The sequence below is a fragment of the Pungitius pungitius genome, chromosome 3, assembly GCF_949316345.1.
Source record: "Pungitius pungitius chromosome 3, fPunPun2.1, whole genome shotgun sequence".
In the NCBI taxonomy this organism is placed as follows: domain Eukaryota; kingdom Metazoa; phylum Chordata; class Actinopteri; order Perciformes; family Gasterosteidae; genus Pungitius; species Pungitius pungitius.
Window position 1 is genome coordinate 4,609,176 of NC_084902.1, and position 23,208 is coordinate 4,632,383.

At 46.5% G+C, this 23,208-nt stretch overlaps 3 protein-coding genes across 7 annotated transcripts; 2 read left to right on the forward strand and 1 right to left on the reverse strand.

The window, feature by feature from the left end:
* The first annotated feature begins 115 nt into the window (after positions 1-115).
* npat (nuclear protein, ataxia-telangiectasia locus) lies at positions 116-8,875 on the forward strand. Of its 4 annotated transcripts, none has more exons than XM_037471783.2 (18): positions 117-449; positions 702-820; positions 922-982; positions 1,077-1,149; positions 1,276-1,316; positions 1,657-1,902; positions 2,123-2,198; positions 2,368-2,491; positions 2,814-2,905; positions 3,054-3,135; positions 3,265-3,361; positions 3,478-3,588; positions 3,941-5,209; positions 5,445-5,545; positions 5,936-6,029; positions 6,113-6,133; positions 6,230-7,497; positions 8,241-8,875. In XM_037471783.2, the coding sequence occupies exons 1-18, from the start codon at positions 413-415 to the stop codon at positions 8,319-8,321; spliced, it is 3,993 nt and encodes a 1,330-aa protein (XP_037327680.2). In that variant the 5' UTR covers positions 117-412; the 3' UTR covers positions 8,322-8,875. The 4 variants fall into 4 exon arrangements, with proteins under 4 accessions (XP_037326843.2, XP_037327680.2, XP_037328499.2 ...); XM_037472602.2 differs by having other exon boundaries at positions 6,233-7,497; XM_037470946.2 differs by having other exon boundaries at positions 116-449; positions 2,817-2,905; positions 6,113-7,497.
* Positions 8,876-9,425: 550 nt separating this feature from the next.
* Positions 9,426-19,615, forward strand: vmp1 (vacuole membrane protein 1). The gene is made up of 12 exons (XM_037475863.2): positions 9,426-9,582; positions 10,012-10,114; positions 10,406-10,538; positions 10,660-10,750; positions 11,187-11,297; positions 13,817-13,984; positions 14,208-14,339; positions 15,412-15,492; positions 15,631-15,747; positions 16,667-16,728; positions 17,975-18,074; positions 18,578-19,615. The coding sequence occupies exons 2-12, from the start codon at positions 10,042-10,044 to the stop codon at positions 18,719-18,721; spliced, it is 1,212 nt and encodes a 403-aa protein (XP_037331760.2). The 5' UTR covers positions 9,426-9,582; positions 10,012-10,041; the 3' UTR covers positions 18,722-19,615.
* Positions 19,524-23,158, reverse strand: tubd1 (tubulin, delta 1). 2 transcript variants are annotated; one of them, XM_037474660.2, is made up of 8 exons: positions 22,832-23,158; positions 22,556-22,703; positions 21,687-21,903; positions 21,351-21,582; positions 21,101-21,265; positions 20,891-21,019; positions 20,580-20,763; positions 19,524-20,490 (listed from the first exon to the last, which is right to left on the reverse strand). In XM_037474660.2, exons 1-8 carry the CDS (start codon positions 22,980-22,982, stop codon positions 20,385-20,387), a joined length of 1,332 nt encoding a protein of 443 aa, XP_037330557.2. In that variant the 5' UTR covers positions 22,983-23,158; the 3' UTR covers positions 19,524-20,384. The 2 variants fall into 2 exon arrangements, with proteins under 2 accessions (XP_037330557.2, XP_037329716.2); XM_037473819.2 differs by having other exon boundaries at positions 20,891-21,265.
* Between the last annotated feature and the right edge of the window lie 50 nt (positions 23,159-23,208).

The window sequence follows — 23,208 nt, forward strand, 5'->3', positions numbered from 1 at the left end:
GAAGAGGGCGCGTCACTTCCTGGTCACGAGACCAAGTTCGTCCGGTGAGTTTGGAGGCAACGTTCATACAAACGTTCTATTTAACCGGGTGCAAATAAAAGGCTTTGAAAGTCATGACCGGCATTGCACGTATACATTTATACATAGCAGGGCGTGCTGACGTTTGACATTTTGGATTTTAACTACAACTCACAGCACTCCCATCGGGACATTAGGTCAGACACTTCCGGGTCACGTGGCTGAGTTCCCCGCCTTTTGAGAAAGCGACAGCATCCCCGGACGTCGCCTTCACAATAATACCGCTCACGGTTTTCGTTTCTTTTTTTAATGTTTTGAGTTTTGAGATTTTCCTGAACATGTAAGTTAGTTACCTAATTTACCCTTCACTCTTCACATCAACCGAGTGGCAGCCATGTTGCTCCCGTCCGATGTCGCCCGGCTGGTTTTGGGTAAGTAAGGTTAACCAGGTCTCCATTTGTCGTTGGGAGCAAAGCCGTAGCTGCACGTTAGCGTTAGCCAACAGTTATAAGGCTACCTAGTTAACGTCAACTGTAACGTTACACCAGTGGCTCAATGTGAAAGAGCGGTTTACCGCTAGCTAGCCGACAGCCACCAACCAACCAACGTGCAGTGCATTTGGGCTGATTTTAACTGTCATTAAACACACTCTCACTGCTTTGTTGGACGATGCCCTTCAACAGGGTATCTCCAAGAAGAGCGACTGTGCGCGACAACACAAGCCTTCATCCACGAGTGCCCGAACCTCAGAGAGTATGCAGAGCACTCCACGGAGGACGGCACTATTCCTGCTTGTGTTTTCGTAAGTGCGCCATTTGTCCCCGAGCAGACCTCTCCAGAGTAACGCAGTGATTGTAAAGGTTCATCTGTGGTGTCTTTTGTTTGTTTCCTTCCACCTCACAGTCCGTCTTTGGGAAAGGCCTGACAACCATTTTAAATGAGTATATAGCTGCCAAAACAAAAGGTGAGCGAGCGTATCTGTCGTTGTTACGCTTACGAAGAATGTGACGTTTTGTTTTGGGTCTTCTTTAACGTGTCGTGCTTATTTTTTTCAACAGAGTCTTGTCGTGAGGTTCCAGCTGTGATGACCTCGTTGTGGAAAAAGCTGGACTTTACACTCAACCAGATCAAGTAAGGTTTGACGTTTACATCATCCAGTTTTAAGTCTCCCCCTTAGTGATTTCTATTTTAAGATGACATTGAGTTGGATCTCCACTCCCAATGTTGTTCCATTATTCTTCTGTATGTTTTTAATAGGTCATTGCAGAACTCCCCAGCTATATCAGCAAATCAAAGAAGTAAGTGTGTTATTGTTTTTTCCATTAAAAAAAATGCTGTCTTTGCAGGCATAAAGTAAATTTTTATAATATTGTACACTGCAATGTTGCTCAAATATATTTGACTGTCATTAAGAGTTTTGTATTATGATTTCCACCTTTACAATATATATATTTGCAAAACGTTAAACACAAGCTATTTTAGTTTTAACCAGAATTGTGGTTCTATAATAAACGGGGGCATCTTTGTAGTGGTTGTTGTGGTCCGTGTTTCTTTATCTTCTATTTGCAGTCAGAAGGGTTTCGCCCAGGGTTTGTTTTTTTGGACCTTTTTTTGTTTACCGGTCTCTGTTCATTGCAGTACGTTCACGCCACGGAGCGGCAAACACGGCGAGACAGCGGGCCTTAGCTGGGGCTTCGGCTGGTGGAGAGGTCTGCTCCTCCGTTTCTGAGGCGAGCTCCGTCATCAACCCTGCAAACATCTCCCACAGCATGCTCGGCCACTCCACGCCCGTGAGCTACACCTCTGTGCACAGCCGGCCAGCTGCTCCCGGCAGTGGCACACACCAGCAGATCCTTGATGGCAGCCGATTACTCAATACGCCAAGTCAGTGTCAAGAAATAGGCAGTAATTTCTGTATTTTTGTTTTTTATTTACAATGCAGTTAAGGTGACTGTTTCAGTATTGTAGAGATCTAGAAACAAACATACATTTTAGTTTTCTTATCTAGTTTATGTCTTTTTGCATTTTGTCATGCTTTCAAGCTATCATTTAATCACAATTTTGTATTTCTTTGGTTTAATGTGACATTCTTTGTTCACCACAGGAGATTCACCAATACACATAATTGTTTCAGAACATCGGCTAAATCCAGGTCCAATGTCTCCTGGACGGCGGAAATGGTAATGGGATGATTATTGAAGTTATTGTTAACCCATCAATGACTTTGTTGAACCCACATTGGATGGATAATGGTGCTTTCTCAATTTAACTAACTAAAATGCAGATGTTGATTTTTTTTTTTTTTTTTTTTTTTATGGATTTTTATTTTCTTTTCTCTGCTGCCTTCAGGGACACCCCGAGGAAGAGAGGTGGGGCCCAGAGCGAGTCCACTACCACTAGCAGATGTGCCCCAGCTGTCAGTACTCCAAATGCAGAACCTCAACCTGAAGAGGCCGTCGATGGGAACTTTCCTGTAAGTAGATCTAACTGTTAGCTGTGTTGACTAAACAATGATCCTGATTCCGCTTCTGCAGCAAAATATGGCTAAATGGCCTTTTTGAGATTGATATCAGAAGTAAATGCCAGGATGCCTTAGACGGAGAGCAATAAAGCGCAATAAGGCTTTAAAACTGATATGTATATAGTAAAAAGCCGAAAGGAACAACAGTTTCTCAGATCAACAGTTTGAGGGCTCAGTATTCCCTCTGTCTTTTATAAAATCAATTTAAGTGATGATGTCATGGAATCAGTATTTTCTTGATTTTTAACTTCACAAAACATGGTACTTTCCACAGCAGCTCGTAATACAAAATGCACGGGACAAAATATTGGGAGACAGATCGTTACAAGAAAAGCTGGCTGAAAACATCAACAAAATCCTCGCCAAGTAAGTTTTCAGTTGGCATTTAATCACAGCGTTGGAATTGAGTTGTTGGGATGAATGGTTTAAGACTTTGTCCGTTGTGAAGTTGTGACACATCTGCAAGCATGAAACCACATTACCAACTTCCCTTCTTTTTCATTTGTACTATCAGTGAGCCAGTGCCCCAGACCACCAAGGCCCCTTCAAGCACAGTGGAGGCAGACCAGTCCATAGATGAAATCCTGGGTTTACAGGTCCCGAAAACTTATGTCTAATATAATATCATAACAGTAGGACTTCTTTGTGTTCACAAGCGTAGTGATCCCTTCATCACGTTGTGCTTATGTTACTGTGTGTCCTTACGTTATTTTCTTCCGATGCAGGGGGAAATCCACATGAGTAACGATGCCATCCATGACATTTTGGAGCAGACCGAGTCGGACCCAGCTTTTCACGCCCTCTTTGAGCTCTTTGATTACAGTAACCTGCTTTGATTTATTTTTGTTAACTTGGATAGACAGAACTTCTGAATCGCATCTTTTAGATTGTGTTATAAAGCCCAATGGAAAACACATTTTTACAATATGTATTTACAGATAAGACACGTTTTCCCGAAGCGGAGGTTGGAGACATCAGCTGTAGTCCAGAAGACGACGATCCTGCTGGACCTTTATCTACAGTCGCAGCCCTTCCGAGTGATGATCCAGGTATTCTTGCTATGTAACACAGTAATAAGCTCTCAGAAAGAAGGCACCAGATGTAACCTGTGATTATCGCCTGCATCTGGAATTTCTTTGAATAAAGTTTCAGAAGGAGAACAAAATGTTATGTTTGTAGAAAACAATGCAGATTTGTGAAAATTTGCCTGGAGAATGTTTGGGGTGAGAGAACTTTCACGACTTTAACGTAAAAGAGTTTTGAAGACCCAGCAAGTTTGACTGTCCCAGCTGGAACTTTGGATTTTTGTCAAAGGCTAAGGAGCATATGGATTTCTATTAAAAAAAAACACACACACACTCATGGGAACAAAGTAATCCTCACATATTTGTTATTTTTCAGCCCCTGCACTGCGAGAGGCTAAAGCTTCGGAAGCAACGCCAATGGCCGTTAAGACGAAAGCTGGACAAGAGCCTAGAACCAGAAAGGCCGCTGCCCCCACCTTGTTGAAGAAAGTGGTTCTGGGCCCCAGCAGCCGGGCATCTAGAATTGAAAACAGTTCCGCCAAGCTGTTGGTGAGCTGTGGGGAGCCTCGAGGCGTCTCGCCTGCTGCCGTGGACTCAAGCGGAAAAGAGAAAGCTTCGCTGTTCGATAACAGTGTTTTTGTAACGCCAATGGACATCGACGAACCGCTGAACACGCCCCCCCCTCCCGCGGACAGTGCGCCCATCGAGGAGGCCGCCACCAAGTCAGTCGCCCCTTTCCCCGGAGAATCGGCTGTTCTTCCCTCCGCCGCGTTCAACGGGCCGGAGGCGGCATCCAACCCCTCTGCTTTTCTGTTTCCTCTGCACGTCGAGCTGAACAACGCCCCGGCGCTGACCGCCGACCTGCCTCGCACGCCGCTTCCGAGCAGCGGAGGAGACGCTCAACCGGGGGCTTGTCTCTCCGCCGCGCCGGGATTGGCCTCTCGTACTTCTCCTCGTAGCAGTGGCACAGCCGTGCTGGCCTCGCCCTCGTCGGCGTCCACATCGGCCTCTACCTCCGCGACGCTAACGGCTACACCGGCCTCCTCCCTGCCCGTCTCGCCCTCGTCCTCTTTTGCCCCGGTCGGTGCGGCGGCTGATCCGCCACCCGCCAAACACCACGCCACTCCAAGCAAGGCCGCAGCATCCGGGGATATAGTTTCTCTTGAGATCATCATCAGCGACAACCAGGAGGAGGATTTGTCCACCACCGCGGCTTTGAATCGGGCGATTTCTAGCATTTCCGGAGACAAGATCCCCACCATCTATCTTTCCTCTCCTGCCAAGTCCTCCGGAGCTCCCGGCACGCCAAGGGCCAGCTCGGATGAGGCGGCACTGGCAGTGAGTGGCTTACAAAGCTCTGAGGTGTATGCCAGTCCTCTCGGCTCTAAGGCCGGAGCTCTGGTGGCGTCTCCGTTACCGGGGACCTCACAGGCCCAGCAGAACTTCCTAATTCAGCTCCCCCTGAGCGCTGCTAACGCTGCACTCCAAGCAGCCACTGCCAGCTATTTCCTGGTGACTGAACCCCCGACGACAGATGCTCAAAGCAGGCAGGTGTTGCTGTCGACAGGAGTCCCATTGGCACAGCCTGTGCCCGCCAACCAGTTTGGGGTGACCACACCACCTCGCTCTCGAGGCCCCTCCGCTGGTAAGAGACAACAGGCTCAGTTAATCTCTAGTAAGCTTTGGTTTGTCTTTTTTGTAAAATTATTTCTTTAAAACTTACTTTGAAGGGGAAACTTTTGCCCTTTTTAGGTATATTTGCACATGGGTTTCAGTTCAGAACAACTGATTACCTCTTGACAGAAAATTCCATGAACCCTAGTTGCAAGGTTAATTTTGATTCATGTTTTTGTTATTTGGTGTAATATTATTTTTTGCAGGACCAACTCTTATCTTACCATCGCCTGCGAAGCCCATGCTACTTCCTGTTTCTGTTATCGGGCCAAACACTCTGGGAAAGGTTCATGTGGTGTCAAATCAGGTAATATGACTATCTGCAGTTATCAAGTTGGTAGTCAAAAGGTGTTTCCATAACGATTTTACTGCAATAAGATGATTCCTAATCATTGTGAGGATAATTTACCTTTTGGTACCTTGGAGGAAATCCCTCTTTGACCAAAACTTTGATCTTAAGATCTATCACATTTCCATGATATTTACTTGGCAGATACAAGATTTATCCTTCCAAAATAAGAAACACTTAAATTGTTGAAGAGCGTTTGGCCTTTTTTCTCATGGCCACCATTGCACTTTAGTCCCACTACTGGGCAAACTTGCAAAAAACGTTGGTTCTTCAAATTGACTTAGACTTCTAATTTTGAACATTGCTTTTTTAGCAATGTCCACAATAATACAATTTCTCATTTTGCAGCTTGTTGCCATACCCAACCTAGTACCGTTACAGCAGTCCGGTCCTGGCAAACCAAAGTCTCCCACGATGGCAATCAAACGGTCTACATCTACCGGTGAGTCGCGAGTCAAATTAAAAGTAACCTAATCTCCTTTAACTGCTTAATGTGCCTTAATGCCTTATTTCTCTTAATTCCAGGTGCTGAACAACACCCGGTTGGTAAGTTGGTTACGGCTGTGCTGGCTGAAAACACAGGCCAGCAGGATACAGCAACAGGTCCAAGTCATAGGAGAATTCTATGTTTTGACTCTTCAGCAGAAGTTCAACCACAAACTCCTAAAACCACCAAACCTGCAGCTTCAAATGCATCTCTGCCACGCCGTGTCCAGCGAACTGAGAAAGATGGTAAAAAGATGGTGACTCGGAGTAAACCTGCTATCTTGGGTGGCAACAAGCCCAGGAGGAGAATAGAGCCGGTCAGATGCTCAACAGATACTCAGACTGGAGAAGGCTTCACAAAGGAGGGGGAGAAGTCCATTCCTCCTCCACAACAGCACCAGAAAGTTCCTCTTAAAAAGAGCCCTCGCAAACAAGATCATAGCGCCCAAAACGAAGATGCTCAAAGTGCAAGCGCCAGCAGGGATGATGCCGCGCAGCCCGAGACTTTGAAAAAGTCTAAATCTGGAAGGCGATCAAAATCTATAGACGGGATACACACCCATGATAAGGGGGGCGATGCAGCGAAAGCTAAGGAATCTGATACTTCGAAGTCGTTGTCCGCTGATTCTGCTCTGAAATCAGGAACTAGAAAGGAGAAAGAGGAGAGCAGCAGGAAAGAACCTGCAGAAAAGGCTGCTGGCAAATCCCGTGAGGGGCGTCCAGAAAAGAGGACGCCTCCTCAGGAGGCGCCCAATGTGATGGCTAACAAGGAAAACGAAATCAAAGGCAGCGTGCAAGAGCAGCAGCAGCAGCAGCAGCCGTCGGCACCTTCACCCGTGGTGTCAAGAGACTTCAGCCCTCCGGCTGTCACCCAGCCTGCGTCTAGCCCTCAGTCCAAGGCTACTAAAGCGCCCTCAAAGACCAGCTCGCTGGTCAAGCAGGCGGCGGAGATGCTGCACGACATCAACGGGCTCAACTCTCCGTCCTCCCCGGTCAAGAGGCCCGCGGCGGTCGGTCCGGACCACGGCGGGCTCCCCCGCACCCCGGGGCCCGGCCGCGGCCTAGAGGAGTCCGTGGACCGCGCCAGGACGCCTTCCCGGCAGAGGAGGGGCCGAGACGGGGAGGGGACCCCCAAGCACCTGATCCCTCCCAACACGCCGGACGTCCCCGGCTGCAGCCCGGCCAGCGAGGCCGGCAGCGAGAACAGCATTAACATGGCCGCCCACACGCTCATGATCCTGTCGCGTGCCGCCATCGCCAGGACGGGCACGCCGCTGAAGGACAGCCTGCGTCAGGAGGAGGCGGGGGAGAAATCGGCCACGAGCTCAAAGAGCTCTAAGAAGCGCAAACCGGCGTCTCCCACAGGCAGCCCGCCGCGTGCCAAGAAGGAGTCCAAACAATCTCCCAGCCAGAAGAGCGACCGGGTGAGTACAGCTCAAGGGTTTCTCTCGTGTTTTTGGGTTAATATCTGGAGCTACGTTCTGCTTCAACTGTATTCTGGTTTAGCTGTCGGGCTGCAAAGATCTCATTGTGTTTTTTTTCCTTTTACTTGTGATTTGATCGATAAATAAACTGTTAAGAGGTTGTTTTTTTTAAACTCTTCAAATTGCACATTGCACTTAAATTCAATTCTTATCAAATATGCTGCAAAAAATTCTCAATACAATCGCTTAAGCAATGATAATGAAGATCTGCTAAAACGACACAGTGATGGAAGTTGAGTGTAGGATTTCAACTGATCTAGTCCTAAAATGACCGTATGAGGGGGAGAACTCCTTTTTGAAGACACCGTTTTGGTGGATTGGAATCTCTTGAGCCTGTAGGTGTCACTGAGTCCTGTCATGTTTTGGCCCTCTGGAGTGGAATCATGGATGGATGGATTTCAGTAATCATTTCCTCTGGTGCCACCATCAAGCCAATTTCTACCATTAATTGTTCACCCCATTCATAAAAATAGTACCCGAGTTGTCTGTTTTTATCCATGCCTCCACGCATTTTGTGTGATGAGCAGCACTTCCACAGGGAGCCACTAGATGTTTTCTTGTTGATGGGATTTCCCCAGAAGAACTGCCTCTTGGTGTCCGTACCTTTCTATTAGATGGGGGATGTTGTTTTCCATCATTCTCGTGTAATTCTGTTCTTTTTGTGTTTTGTTTTCAATCTGCAGGAAAGGAAGAAACTTGTAGATTTCTTTCCTCATGACTTGGATGTGGATAAGTTCCTGTCTTCTCTCCACTATGATGAGTGAAACGGGACACAGGATCACTGCTGCCTCCTTCAGTTACTACCCAGGAATAGAACAAGCCATCTGCTCAATCGGTTCTTATTAGTAACCTTTGCCTGTGACCTTATAAGCCGCAGGTCTGTCTCCCTTCAGCCAACGAGGGACTTTGATTTGATTTGCTTCTATTGTGTATGATCAGCATACAATGTTGTTCCATGTAGCAGTAGGGTAACCATGGCTCTTTTTTCCTAATGCTTAACTCAAGTTTAAATTATTGTCTTGTATAAACAAACTGACTTGTTTTGGGGACTTTGGGCATGTTGAAATGGTGACTCAAAGCATTTTCTTGGTCAATATTTGACTCCGTTTTGATTTAATCCTCCTGGCTGGAAGGGATCTATGTAAAGATTGTGTTTTGTTTTTCATGTCCAGAGAAGTCTAGTTAGTTGAAGATTGAAAAGTAGTGTAAAATGATATCCACATGCAAAGACGGTAGAATGAGTTTTACAAAATGACTGTTCAAATTCCCATACTCGGGACTTTAATGTTTTAATAAAAAACAATATTTGTGTATCTTTTCCCAGTGTACACAGCATTCTTTGACGAGGACCAAATGTCATGAAGCTCAATAAATATACTATTAATGGAATAAAGATTATTAGCTGCATCGTTACAACCTTTGTGTGAGGACAAATGCCATTTACCCAAATTTACAGTTGGTCCTGACTTCTGATGGACAGGTGGACACTGAGGCTGATTAATATTACTAGGAACTGACTGAGGAGCAGTGCCAGATTTATCTGGTTTTAGACTATTCCTGCTGATGGCTCAAGGTTAAAATTAAGCCATTGCGAGTGTTGCAATAGTCTCACTTTGTTTGCAAATTTGTCATCCTCCGATTGGACCAACAAACACTGCGGAAATACGTTTTATGTAGAATTCCACAATAAAAGCACCCCCTTCATGAGGCATATCTTATCACTAAATGTAAAGGTAATGCACTGCTGTATTAGGCCACAACTTGTTTCCACCTTCATAAAACCGGTTATTACCCACATACCATGACAATATACTTGTTTGACAACTAATGTTTCACGCCTGAACATTACCACCGTTTTTACTTTAAAACGTCCAGCTTTTGTTTCCGGGTCCAGAGGAGAGGAAAGAGGTACGGCTGTCATATGACTTTAACAAAAATCGCTCTAGAGTCTCTCCATTTGGAGTAAATGTTGTCATCACTGTAGCAGCAGAACGACAAGAAACGCCTTTACAAATCTCAACACAAGTAAGGCGGCGACATATTGATTTTAAAACATTTTCTTTGATGTAGAAACTGCCTACGTCCCTAGCTTAGCCCTTAGCATGTTGGCTAACCGGTTAGCATGTGGCTGATTGTAATGTGCACGCATTTGGCATCACTTATTGTTACATAGTGACCCATTGAGTGACTACCATTGATCAAACCACACACGATATTGCGGTTAGGCAGTGTGTACCATTTTTTTCTCTTTTAGCTTGAAGGGTATTTTGTCTTTGTAATCCCATTTGCACCCCTGGAGTCGTGTTGACGCGATATTTGCATTGACAGTCTCTCTTTTTGAATCCGATAAGGATTCTGTGGAAGTTGTATTCCCTGTAAAGAGAAACGAAAGAACAGCGGGGAGGGGCGGCGGTTAAACGACAGACTCCAACTTCTTTCCCTCTTTCCTCCTAGACTTCCTGACCGGCTCATACCTCGACAGACATGGCAGCCAATGGGGCCAAATGTGAACAGAAACGTGCGGGAGCCAAAGACAAACAGAATGGCAAGGCCACAGGTTGGTGAACTTCCACGTTTAACTTTTTCACTGTGGAGAAGTTGGAGCTCATCTCTGGGGTGTCACTGACATGTCAAGCTTGTGTTATAATCTGTGATGACACATCACCACAATAAAAGTTCTATTGACAAAGGTCATTTCATAACTTCATAGCTTTTTTTTTTTTTTCAATGGCACGCGCGCGCGTGCGTGTCATGCATTTAGCAGAGACCGTTCCGCAGACCACAACAGTAGAAATGGAAGCAAGCCGTGCGGTATTTGAGGCTGATTGCAGTTGTGTTTTCTCCCCAGACTCTTCGGTTAGAGAGCGGCGGCAGAGAGATAAGGAGGACCGCCTGTCTCTGGTGGTCTGGAGGAGGCCCATCACCACGCTTCACTACTTCCTCCTGGAGACTCTTATCAAGCTAAAGGAGTGGACCGTTAAGTAAGAAGCACAACGGGTTTTTCCAGGATGTTCCTGTTTGTTTGTTTGTTTGTGAACCCCCTATTTTCTCTTCTTTGGATCTTGTTTTCTTAACATCTCGTTTCCTTTCCTTCCGGTTCAGGCTTTGGCAACGACGAGGCGCCGTGTTCTTAGTTCTGTTGTTATGTTCTCTGTTCTCCATCGCCTACTCTACCGAGGGAACGCACCAACAAGTGAGTGACGTCAATGTTAATGATCCATCGCCGTGTCACCGGCCTGTTTAAAGGTCAATAATAAGTGCCTCGCTGTCCACCTGAAAACGTTCTCGTAAAGAAGCTGTTGGGAAATAATGAGGTCTGAGCGGCTGTCGAGTGACCCTTGATCACACAGGCTGTTGGCTGGAAGTTCTGTTTACGAATTCCTCTGTGCCGTGGTCCGTTACCGTTCGGTTAAAAGCATCGTCACGCTTCAGCGTCAAATTCATCCTCTTAGATTTCTCACATTTATAATGATGAACTAATGTGTAGCTCAGAACCGCTCTTAAGTAAATCTTTGGGGATGTGGTAAAATCTAAGTGAACCTGTTTTAGAATTCTTAATGCCTGTAAATACGAGACATTTCCTGTTTTTCCTGCCTTCTGATCTGTTTTATTTACTGTCCACACTCAAGTATGTTCAGCACCTGGAGAAGAGGTTCCTATGGTGCGCCTACTGGGTAGGCCTTGGGATCCTGTCCTCAGTCGGCCTTGGAACTGGCCTGCACACCTTCCTCCTCTATCTGGTAAGATAACACTCTATGCCAGTTCAAGTGTGGGCAGCAGTTTTTCAAATGTACAAAACAGAGAGACGCATACAAAAAAATCCTATGAAATCAGAGATCAGGCTGCACTGAATCAAGAAAGTTCTGCTATCCCAGCAGCCGCCTCGCCGCTAGGGAAGCTGTGAAGGAATCTTCCAGTTTAAGACAAGCAGCATGGCAAAAGGCTAACAATCGCATCTCTAATCTAAATAAATAAATATGCCAACTGGAGCAAATGTTGAGGTAACGTCATTTGAACAAGGAGCATTAAATTGTAATGAATTTTAAAAGGGCCATTAGTGATACAATAATTTCCCCACATGTTGAGTACCAGTCAAAAAGTTTCTCCAAATTCTCAAATAAAATGTAACAAATATAAACATGGTGGCCAACATGTGTCCCATAAGGCTGTGAAATGATAATGTCTCTAAGGAGAAGCTGGTTACCATCATCATCTAATCCACTGTATTCAGGGTGTCCTGTGTACATTTACAGTAGCCAGATGCACATTGGATCTAATCCTCCTGGGTTCACCTGCTGGCTGGGCAGGTGTGTGCGTGCGTGTCCATTCCTGTAGTTGCCAGAGGATGGCGTCGCGCTCCACTTTCACTCCTTCAAACTAATTCCATTTTGTCACACTTCAACCTGGACTTCTACCAAAAGCCTTTTGTCTTTTCTTCTTTTTTATTTAGTTGCCTGACGTGCGGTCGCAGGATGACTTTATGACTGAGTCAGCACAAAGTGTGTCACTGGGTTGTGGTGAAGAAATGAGAACGTAGCGACGTAAAAACCAAAGTGCGTCGCAGTCTTCTTTAGGCCGACGGTGTGGGCCTGCTGAGTCAGATGTTTCCATGGTGATTAAATCATTGGAAAAGATATTTCTGTGACCTCCCCGTGTCAGAGACGCTGTGCACTCCTTCATTAATGCGTTCCATTGGACCATGTGTCTGTGCGATTGGGCTGGCTGTCCTTTGTTGTCTACAGTCTTAAGATACTTTAACAACGTAATGGCGGCTAAAGGTATGACCTCATCCTCTCTCCCTCCTCAGTGGGAGGAAGGTTTAGGGAGGTTTCTCTCTGAGGGTAAGCACCAGCTCCCCCCCCCCGTACAGAACAACCTAGCATCTGTTTAACCGCTTTCTTTTAAATGACCTTTTACTTTGGAATGGATGCTATCTTGAAAGCCATTTCTTGACATCAACTTTCCTTCGCCTCCCTCTTTAACGGCCTACTAGAGGCTTGTCTGATCTTGTGTTTTACTTAAGATGATATTCCACACACAAGGTTAAACAAAAATTCCCATTGGAGACATTGTGTCCAGGTGCTGGCACGTTACAGGAGAAAAGTATTTTGCTGGGTAATCCCATTCTTTTGAAATGAATGAGAATCTGAAGTGGGAGGGCTCCTTTTGGCCCGAGTCAGGACAGAAGAATGTGCTTGTTTTGAATAAAGATTTAAGTTGAAGTGAACTGATCAAAGATACGCCGGGCTTCCACGGCGTGTTCACGCGCCTGCAGCTTTAGAGAAGTGGTTCTGAGGAAGTTCAGGTCTCCGGGTCGAACCTGTTGGAGACGGGAGTATCGCATCCTTCATTGTGAAGCATTTTCTTTAGCCGTCACACACGTTAACCACACGATGTAAACCTCTGCTCATAAGAAGGCGGTTTCCTGTGTCACTGTTTACTAAAGCGTACCGCGTGCTAACGGCTCCTATCACTGCTGCCTAATCGCTGTTGATGTCAGGCATGGACGGGAAACCCCCAGAAAAAAACTCCCACCTGCACAGTTCCACTGAATTGACCTCGACCCTGAAGCATTAATACATAGCCGCATAGCGAGGATTAAGTCATCATGCTCATGGGAATGAAGATTCAATCACCGATATGATCTTATGATTCATAATTCTGTTTTTGGAGGTCATTGTTTCGTGTAAACCAAAGAATCCTCTTGTGCGCTTGACTCACCGGGGAGGAGGAGGAGGGAGAGGGGGGATTTCCAGTCAACGCAGATTAATTGTGAGCTGTCCATCTACTGACAGCGGGGCATAATGCAGGAGCTGTGAGGCGGTTGCAGGTGGGCCAGGTGGCTGAGCCTAAGCGCACGTCTTCACCATTCTAAAGCTGTCACTGAGACCCGGTCCGCTGCCGTCTTTGTCTGCGGCTCAGACGAGTCGGTTTAATCACACCACAGCACATCCACGTCTTCTCCAGGACTTGTGTTGGGCTGTGCAATATGGACTTATATCCGTGTTCAAGGGTCACCAGTTACTAAATACATTCACTCGGCGTTCAGTACACAGCTAAAACTGTTTAAGGAAATGATGTTGTGGTATTTCACCTTTCTCTATTGAGAGTATTCAACAATATGTTAATAATCATCATTTTAATACATATGAAAGTCTTAAAGTATGTTTACCTGAGTTGTGCAGATTGAGTGTGCCACATTTATGAAGAGGGTCCACGATTCATAACCCCCCCCCCCCCTCCTTCTGTCCCCTCTCAGGGTCCTCACATAGCATCGGTCACTCTGGCGGCATACGAGTGCAGCTCCACGGACTTCCCAGAGCCTCCGTACCCAGACCAGATAGTCTGTCCCCAAGGCGGAGGGGTGGAGGGAAGCATCTCCCTCTTCTCCATCATGTCCAAGGTCCGCCTGGAGGCCTGCATGTGGGTGAGTCGCAGACTGAGTAAATAAAGGAGACGCACGCTGAAATACAGCAAGAATGTTATCCGGTGGGGGGGGAGGAAGGGGCTGGCACTGTGACGGCCGGAAACAACACTCACCCTCATTGCAACATTCTGGTGGAAGGACTTGACGTGAATATGTGTCACTTCCACAAAACAAGCGTACGTTTTATGCTGACTTGGAGCATTTTGAATTGTGGCGGTTTTAGGGGGCGGGGACCGCCATCGGAGAGCTGCCTCCATACTTCATGGCCCGAGCGGCTCGTCAGTCGGGAGCGGATCCAGAGGATGAAGACTACGAGGAGTTTGAGGAGATGCTGGAGCAGGCGGAGGGCGCTCAGGTCCGTGTTACACACACACACACACACACGTCAATACGTTGACGATTTAACAAGCATCACCCACCTCCAGGTATGGATTTGAAGTTGCTAACGGTTACACCTTAACAGCAAATACCTCTGAATTAATCTGGTTTCGGTTGTCTTTGAATAGCTTACGTTTCCTCTACACACCCAATACAATGAGATCAAACCTGAGCTGATCATTTATAAGTGACCATGGAGTCACTGTCCAGTGATTGGTCTTACAGTGCCACGTGAAGCCCCCCCCCCCCCCCCCCTTGCGCTTCCCGTAAATCAGTGTGCTTGGTGGGTGAGTCAGCCTGAGCACCGCTCCCCCTTTAATTATCCCTCGGGTTTCTCCCCCCTCCCACAACCCCCTTCTCTTTTCACCGACCTCTAATTTGAATGACAGACAGTTGTCAGGAACCGAGCTCACATGACTGGGGACGGCTGAGATTAGATGCTGAGTCGGCAGCAGAAAAACAAGAGAAATGGCGCACGTCGCCTCATGAGCTTTTCTCTCGTTGCCGGCCCTCAGCTGAATGAACTAAAGAGCCCAACCTCGCGTCCCGTGGGCCCCCCCAGCGGGGACGCTTTCACCATGTCTCGGCATCCCACAGACAAATAGCTTATCTGTATTGTAAGTGCGGAGACCGAGATGCAAAATCAACATTGATGAGATGCTTTAGATGCTGATCTTGACAATGTGATCGTGCGCGATGGTGTAACTGCAGCGGATGAGGGTTGGAACGCACACACACAGGGCTGAAGAGCTGAAGCCACCAATCAACACGCTAAAACAAAATGTATATTTTATTTGGTACAGTGCTCAGAAATAGCTGGTGTTTGACCACAGTTCACTTAACAAGGCTCTCGGTTCTTGTCATCCGAACGCACACCAAGAAATGCAGCTTGCGTTTTCTTATCGCGCGAGTCAAAAGGCGACGCTTTTAGACAGCGTGTATTTAAAAATTGTGCTTTGTTTATGGTAGTCAAACCTATGAGACTTCCTCCCACTCCTATCGGACGCCTGTAACAAGCTTTAAATTGTCTTGTGTTCATTTATTTGCAGGATTTTGTCACAAGAGCCAAACTGGGAGTCCAGCATATGGTGCAGAAAGTTGGATTCTTTGGGATCTTGGCCTGCGCTTCGGTACGAATTTTTGTAATTTGCCTGCAGGCTTTATGCATGAATAATCTGTGTTTCCTCATTTCAGCATAAGGGAATTAACGTGTGACACGGGTAACTTCTCAGACTGTGGATCAGTATAATGTGTTGCATGTGTTTCAGATCCCCAACCCCCTCTTTGACCTGGCTGGAATAACCTGCGGCCATTTCATGGTTCCTTTCTGGACCTTCTTTGGAGCAACCCTTATTGGGAAAGCCATCGTCAAGATGCATATACAGGTCAGTTGGCCCAACCAAACGTTTTATACTTCAAGGTATCTCAGTTTTTTTTTTTTCCATTTTAACATAAAAACCGCACGGGCACACATGGCTTCAAATATGACTCATCCTTTGTTTCAGCTCATTGCGATTGTCCGTCCACATAATGTAATAATGCACGTCAAAGAATCCACTCATTAGAAAAATAGAAAGGGATATGCACTGCTGAGCGACTCACAATCCCCACAACCTCACAACGTGTGGGAGAAGCGGATGAAACGTGGAGCTGAGATCATCGGCCGCTGGCTGTGAGAAACCGGTTTACTCTTTCCCGCTCCGCTCCGCTCTGTTGGGGGATTCCTCGTTCTAGAAGAAATCCACGGGATCAAAAGCCCTGGGTTAATTATGGGTCCATTTGTTGAGTCTGCACGGGCGGTGACTAACGGGAGGCCCGTGTGAGCGGCACTAACCCGACCCGTCGCATGATGGCACCGGTCGGTGAGCCTTCAGACAAAGGCTGAGTGGACATGAGAGAAGTATATTAAACAGATGGTGACACGCTGTAGTGTAGTGTAGGGGGGGGGGGTGCTTTTTTAACCTTGAAGCTCTCGGGCATCACGTGTCATATCCTGTCTGATTGCGTCCAGGGGGGCATGTGTCACGCTGTCTAAAGCTCCCCCTCAACACCACACCACACAAACCCCCCTGCCAGGTTTGGCTTTTGTAATTAGTGTGTCTGTGGACAGTTGCAGATGTGGCCACAATTTCCCACAGCTGTGCCACTAAAATAAAAAGACTTGAAATATGTTTAATCTGTCGATAGATCAACGTTTTACATAAACATGATTTTATTTCAAGGAAACTCAAACACCTCCTATATTTTACAAGCATGTAATGCTTTTTTTTTTTTTACTAAACTCAACTTTTTGTTTTCTTACAGAAACTATTTGTCATCATCACCTTCAGCAAACACATAGTAGAGCAGATGGTGTCACTCATTGGGTAAGTGCGTGTGAGAAGGACCGTCGGGTCGTCTTTTGGTTGATTGGCGGCAACTCATTTGTAAACATTTTCAGATGCATTTTAACCGCTGATTGGAGTTCCTGTGCGAAATGCTTTTACTGCGGGGGTGTACACACACACACACACACACACACACACACACACGTAACCCTTAGCGGCATTGGTGCTCAGGCATGTGAGGTCCCATCTGAACATGTTGATCTGACTCACGCCGTTAAGCTTCGACTGAGACGTTGGCCCCGGTGAGTCTGGCATCGCAATCAGCGCCCAGAGAGAAAAATCCTTCTGATCGTTGAGCCGATTTCTGGGTTCAGATGCTAAAAATGACCATCAATGTAAGGGGGAAAAAAATGAATGGAGGACTTAATGATCTAATCTAAATGATTAGTAATATTAAAGATGATCTCTTTTGTTTACCATCGTAGTGGAAATTGCGATGGCCCCCGGTGACTCGCTATGAGTGCTCCAGCTTCCGTGCCGTACAGGACGTTTTGTTTTTGTGCTACCATGTGATTTGAAAGAGACGGCAGGACAGACGAATGAGTCAAACCAAAGATAGTTGGTTATTTTAAATGAGCAATTCCTGACTTTGACCCTTTGCCATTAGTTGTTGAGTCAATTGTTTGTCTTACATGAACAGCATCGAATCCATTTAATGGGAAGTCTGTATATGTGTATGTTTTATTTTCTTAGTAATCCCTCGAAAAGAGAAACCTCTTCAACTGCGCCGCCGCAGACCAAAATGTCAAACAATAGCTCATTTGCTTCTATATGACATGAAGTTGGTATCCATTATGGTCGGCCCCCTGGTGAGACAATCCACATTACCAAATAAGGACATGAGCACGCCCCGATTAGATATCTTTCCATGAGACGGCAGCAATGGTGGTAAAGGTGATGACATCATGTCGAGTCACTTCCTGATTTGTGGGGCTGACACGGGCTCCTATAGAGAGCTGAGGAGTATAAAAGGAGGGCTTAAGGGTTGCTGCTTCATTCCTCTCTGCTCCTACTCACAGTGGGAGGCAGAGGTGGTGGAAGCTCCAGGATGGGCCCCACAGGTGGTGCTCAGGGGAAAAGAGAAGACTTTATGAAGTGCTCTTAGAGGGAGCAAGTGTGTCTTAAGCTTCAACTTAAAGGAAGGGCCGTCTAAAGGGTAAGTTAACTGATGTTCTCCCCCCTGGTCTCTTGTCTCTCTTTTCTGTGTGGATGTATGCGCTGGCAGGTCTGTGCCCAGAGTGGGACCATCACTCCAGAAGCCCTTCAGCCAGTACCTGGAAGCACAGAGGAACAAGCTGCACCATGCTGGAGGAAGTGCACCAGCGGTAAGGGCAACAATTTTAAATGGGGACTTTACTAAATTTATACAAGACTAAAGATTTTGTTGTATTTATTTGCTGGATAAAAAAAAATCTTTGAGCCTTTTGTTGTGCTCTAAACTGAAAATCAGAGTTGGGCGCTTGTTTGAATAAAGCCCAACAGATTTTTTAAGGCCTTATTTCCCTTAATTGTACAACATATTTTTTTGTAAGGCTCCTTGAATGTTTTCTTTACAAGAAGTGACTAATTATCAGTGCTCTCTGGTGGACTAAGAAGTTTTTACTTTTACCTGCATTTCTGTCCTCGTATCTCCAACGTATGCTTTATTTGCCAGCTCTAGTTTGTGGTTTGACGGCTGGAGGACACACTCCAGCAGTCAAATACTGAAAATGAGTGAAATACAATTTTTCATCATGGATGTGAACAGTAGTCACAATACTTGTTTTCCCCATGAGCTGCTTTTAACAAAACAAAACGCAGTACCTGATCCCGACTTTTGGGTTTCCAGGATGAGAACTGGCTGTCGTGGGTGTTTGAGAAGGTGGTGCTGGTCATGGTCTGCTACTTCGTCACTTCCATCGTCAACTCCATGGCCCAGAGCTACGCCAAGCGCCTGCAGCAGCAGAGGCACTCGGAGGAGAAGACCAAGTGATGACGGGATGAGGCGAGGCAAACATCCAAGTGACTGTGTGTGTCTCAGCCACTTACTACTTAACACCGGACTCCCGCCTCCGGCCCCCCTCCCCCATCCATTCTCAAGAGGCCGACCACTCAAGAACCAGGCCCTATTTGTCGGTGTGTGTGTGCGCGCTTGCTCATGAAGGATAAATGTGCGGTTTAAAGTTTGTCCCTCTTCAGGTTTTGTAGTTCTTCCTCTCATCTCACGGTCTGATTGTGTGTGTATGTTGTGCGATTGGTTTTATTGCTTTTCTTAAAGTGTTTGTTTAAATTAACCCATTTATTGACCTCAGATGTAAAGCAGCAGTCAGGTTGCTGTGTAGGTGCAGTGCCCATCAGATGCTATGCCTTATGCAAGACGGGGAGGTCTCACTTCCCTTCGATATAGTTATCGACTTATTAACTTAATTTTTATTTAATTTTGTGACGTTTCCATATGGACAGATCATGACTCGTTTGTACAGTGTGCTGCCAACTGAACTGCTGTGGATGGTGTTTCTTTTCAGGGTTTCATTGTCATGTTTATGTCCTGTTTAACATCGAGACCAGATCAGTCTTTTTTTTTTTTTTTTTTTGGTCTCTGGAATCGTTCTTTTTGAAATGGTGGGGGGGAAAAAAAGAAGCAATATCAACTTAAAACAGTGTGGTATTGATGGTTAGCACATTGTGTAAATACCTTGATCTCTTTGACAGTATGCACAGATGTATTTCTATTCTAATGGTCTGTGTGGACATGCGTTAACTTGAACCAAAAGAAAAAGGTTATCATTTGTAAAGTGACATTTTACTCGGCTAACTAGATCCATTTCTATTCTGTACATTTAGGTTAAACCTTGGATCAGATCATATATAAAACATGTAAATCATTGCACTGGTTTTCCAAGTCTGAATCTTTTAGCTTTTAGTTGAAAGATTAATTTGTTTTAAAGTGTTGCTCCTCGTGACGTTTAAAAGCTTTCTTCCAGCCCTTGTGACAGAGCCACTGCCTAAATGTCTGAACTGGTCGTCTTTAAGGTAAGTGAACGGTTCAGCAGCTAATGGTTCTTGTTGGACTCCCGTTGGAAACCTACTGGGCGGATTCTGCTCCACTCCCTCCCATATTCTCACCAGCTCTCCCGTCCCGTCAGCTAGCTTATCAGACTGGTGTTGGCTGTTAAATCGCCATGGCAACAGCACTCTGTAAGCTGGCTGAAGTTATGGACCTTCTGCGTTGGGTTTGTTTCATCCCACGTCTGGAAATATTGTGATGAAAAAAAATATGAACAATAAAGTGAAAAGTAGCTCAAAGCTTTTCTTTGTTCCCATTAATTGTTCAATCACGACACTCGTATCTCCCCCAGCAGGTGGAAACGCTCAGTTGTGTCATTGTAGAGGTTAAGATTCTTCTGAACGCTTTTAAAAGCTCATCGTCCTTAGCATTAAAAGTCGAGTCCATCTCATGCATTATTTGACAGTGCAAAATTAATTAAAAGGTAATAAATTAGTTCCTACAAGAACGGCATTTGATACTTTGAAGCCAAGGAATGCATTTCAGTAAACCAACTAAAATTATTTTTACACGTACATATAAAAAGCAGCAACGTGCCACACAGTGGTTTTCCCTTTAGTCCAGCTGGTGCTGGTTAGTTTTCTCCCTTCTAGTGCAGTTGACTGTAGCTGGAGATGACTTGCTCCATAGACGTGAAGCTGTCTAGAAAGTCCTCCTCTGAGATCCCAAACTTCATGTATTGGTGGAGGTAGGCCCTTTAACAGAGGAAAGGGAAAAGGTGATTCAAGAGACCTTTTAATGCAAAAATGAAAATCAAATGTTCTGTCTATCTGGGTTGACTCACCTGGATGCAAACATGTTCCAGGCTTTCCCCACCATGTCATCCAGAGGTCGGAGCAGAGCCTGGCTGTTGCTGACCAGCGTTGCACATTTCTCATACTTATTAAAAGGCACAGGTGATTTCCACGAGCTGAAAGCATCTTCTGAGGAGAGCCAGGAGGTGTACAGGGCCGGGTCCTCAAAGCCCCCTGCGGAGGGTGCATAGGTTACGTCTCTGGTGTCGTGCAGAGCGCCAGGTCCCTCCAAAAATATCACCCTTTATTTGCCATTTTCGATTCATGCAGTAAAATAAAAATAAATGCATCTCAACCAGACCTGTCTCCGCGCTGTACACGTCTTTCCCTCTCAGTACGAGCAGGTTGGCCAGGGACCGGTTGAAGCCGGATCCCGGGAGACTCCCGGCCCACTCAGAACAAGCAGGTGGACGCACCTGCCAGTCGATACCTGAGACGGTGACAAAGGACAAACCCTCAGAAGTGTTGAATTTGAGAGTGAATTTAGGAGGTCCGAGAGGACGGAACTTGCCCTCCTCCATCTTGGCGTTGGAGATGAGCATCTGCCGCAGGTGTTTAAGCAGGCTCGGCCAGGTGAACGTGCTGTAGGCCATGGAGGAACTGGGCACCTGAGGGACGGTGCACACGCTGAGCAGCTTGTACTCCGGGTGGCACGAGAGGGCGCTCGCCAGCTCCCCTGAAGGGGACAACAAAAGGAGCGGACCGGTTGTTAAGGATGACCCAGAGGCGGGGGGGGGGAGGGGAGACAGACATATTCTCACCCAGTGGGTTTCTGCCGTAGACTCCCCGGGAGTCGGCGGTGAGCGCGGGCTGCAGGACGCTGGCCAGCTGGTGAGCGATCACGCGGTTGACGTCGCCGAAGGAGATGTGTTTGATGTTGAGCAGCCGGCCGCAGATCCTGTGCACCGTGTCGTTCTCGTGCACCAGGATGGCGTCCGACAGCTGGTAGAGGTGCGCCAGCGTCAGCACGGAGTTGTAGTTCTGGACAATCACCTGACGGGAGGGGTGAAAGTTTTTTTTAAATCACATTTGACTAGCATGTTGTTGTTGTTGTTGTTATCGTCATTAAAAATAAAAAAAAATAAAAAAAAAGGTACCTCGCCGGTCCCGTAGGGCCACGTGAGGTGGTTGAGGATGAAGGACTTGGGGTAGGTGTCTCGGAGACACTGGGTAACGTAAGTGCCGACGCCGGACCCCGTCCCCCCCGCCACACTCATCATGGCCATGAGGCCGGCCAACCGGTCGCAGCGCTCCACCTCTCGCCTCACCAGCTCCTCCACCGCGTCGCTGTGACGCGGCCCGTGGACGCAGAACCTGGTTGGACACATTTTTTACCCCCGACCCACAAAATATTTCAATATATTTGTGGCTGCAGGAAAAATGTTAACACTTGGTTACATTTTGTTTGTTTTTGAGCATGAGACAGTCCCAACTAAAACTTTTTTTTTTTTTTTTTTTTTTAAAGGTCCAAAATGAACATTGATGCTTCATTCTCACAAGTGAAACAATGAACCGATGAACAAGGGGGTGGACAGAAAATGAACCAGCAAATGTTTGGATAGTTAATCAATTCCTTCAGTCATTCTTTTAAGCAAAAGCGCCTTAATTGTGATTGTAGGAGCCCCGTATTGTTCCATATTAGTACACAGTTTATTATGATGGATGGAATGAGTTATTTTCATAGTGATGGTTTAATGCTTTTCTTTATATTAAATACTAAATGGACATAACTGTGACTGAACATTATGTGCATTTTTTATCATTTTTCTAACAGCTACAAGACAAAACAGAAAATGATTTGCAAATGAACCCATAATGGATCATATTTAGAATGACATTTAAAACCACTGAAAGTCGTCAGAGCCATTAAGGACGGGCATACTACTTGTAAACAGCCTTTGAGTTGGGTTTGCTTTGATGATGCGGTGAAGCAGAGCATTAGTTTCGACATGTTTTCAAACCATACCCGTTAGCCCAGTTGTTTCCAGAGCCCTGCTTCTGGCTGAAGTGTGACGCCTCTCCGTAGCGCCACACGCCGGACTTCGCAGCCCTGCTCACACTGTGGTTGATCACTTTGGGCTCCATGTCTACCAGGACCGCCCTGGCCACCAGCTCTGTTACTCAGACAGAGACACACACACACACACACACACACACACACACACACACGCCGGCGCGCGCTTGTTATTTATTCAGACGCTCGTGCCACCCGGAAGAGGAAAGGCCGCGGATCAGCTGTTACCTCCGCGGGTTGTTTGGTGGAAGAACCGCTCGCGGACCGCAGCGCTGAACGCTCTCTTCTGCCCCTCCTGGGCGTCGCTGCTGATGACGTCGAACAGCTCGGGACCCACCTGGTTACCGCACTGACCGAGCTGAACCGTTACGATGGACATCGTTACACCCGGGGGGGGGGGGGGGGCTTTCCGGGAGGATCGGGGTATCAGAACATAGAGTCAGTGAATGAACGGTTCCATGACGGAGTGCCCGGAGCTGACTGCATCTTTCCTGTTTAAGAAAGGCGCGCTCGTTCTGTCGTCGGCCACCACGAGAAGTTCTAAGAGGATTTCCGGCCGAAGCTATCAAAACTTTCAAAATAAAACTCCTGATCATGTGTAAAGT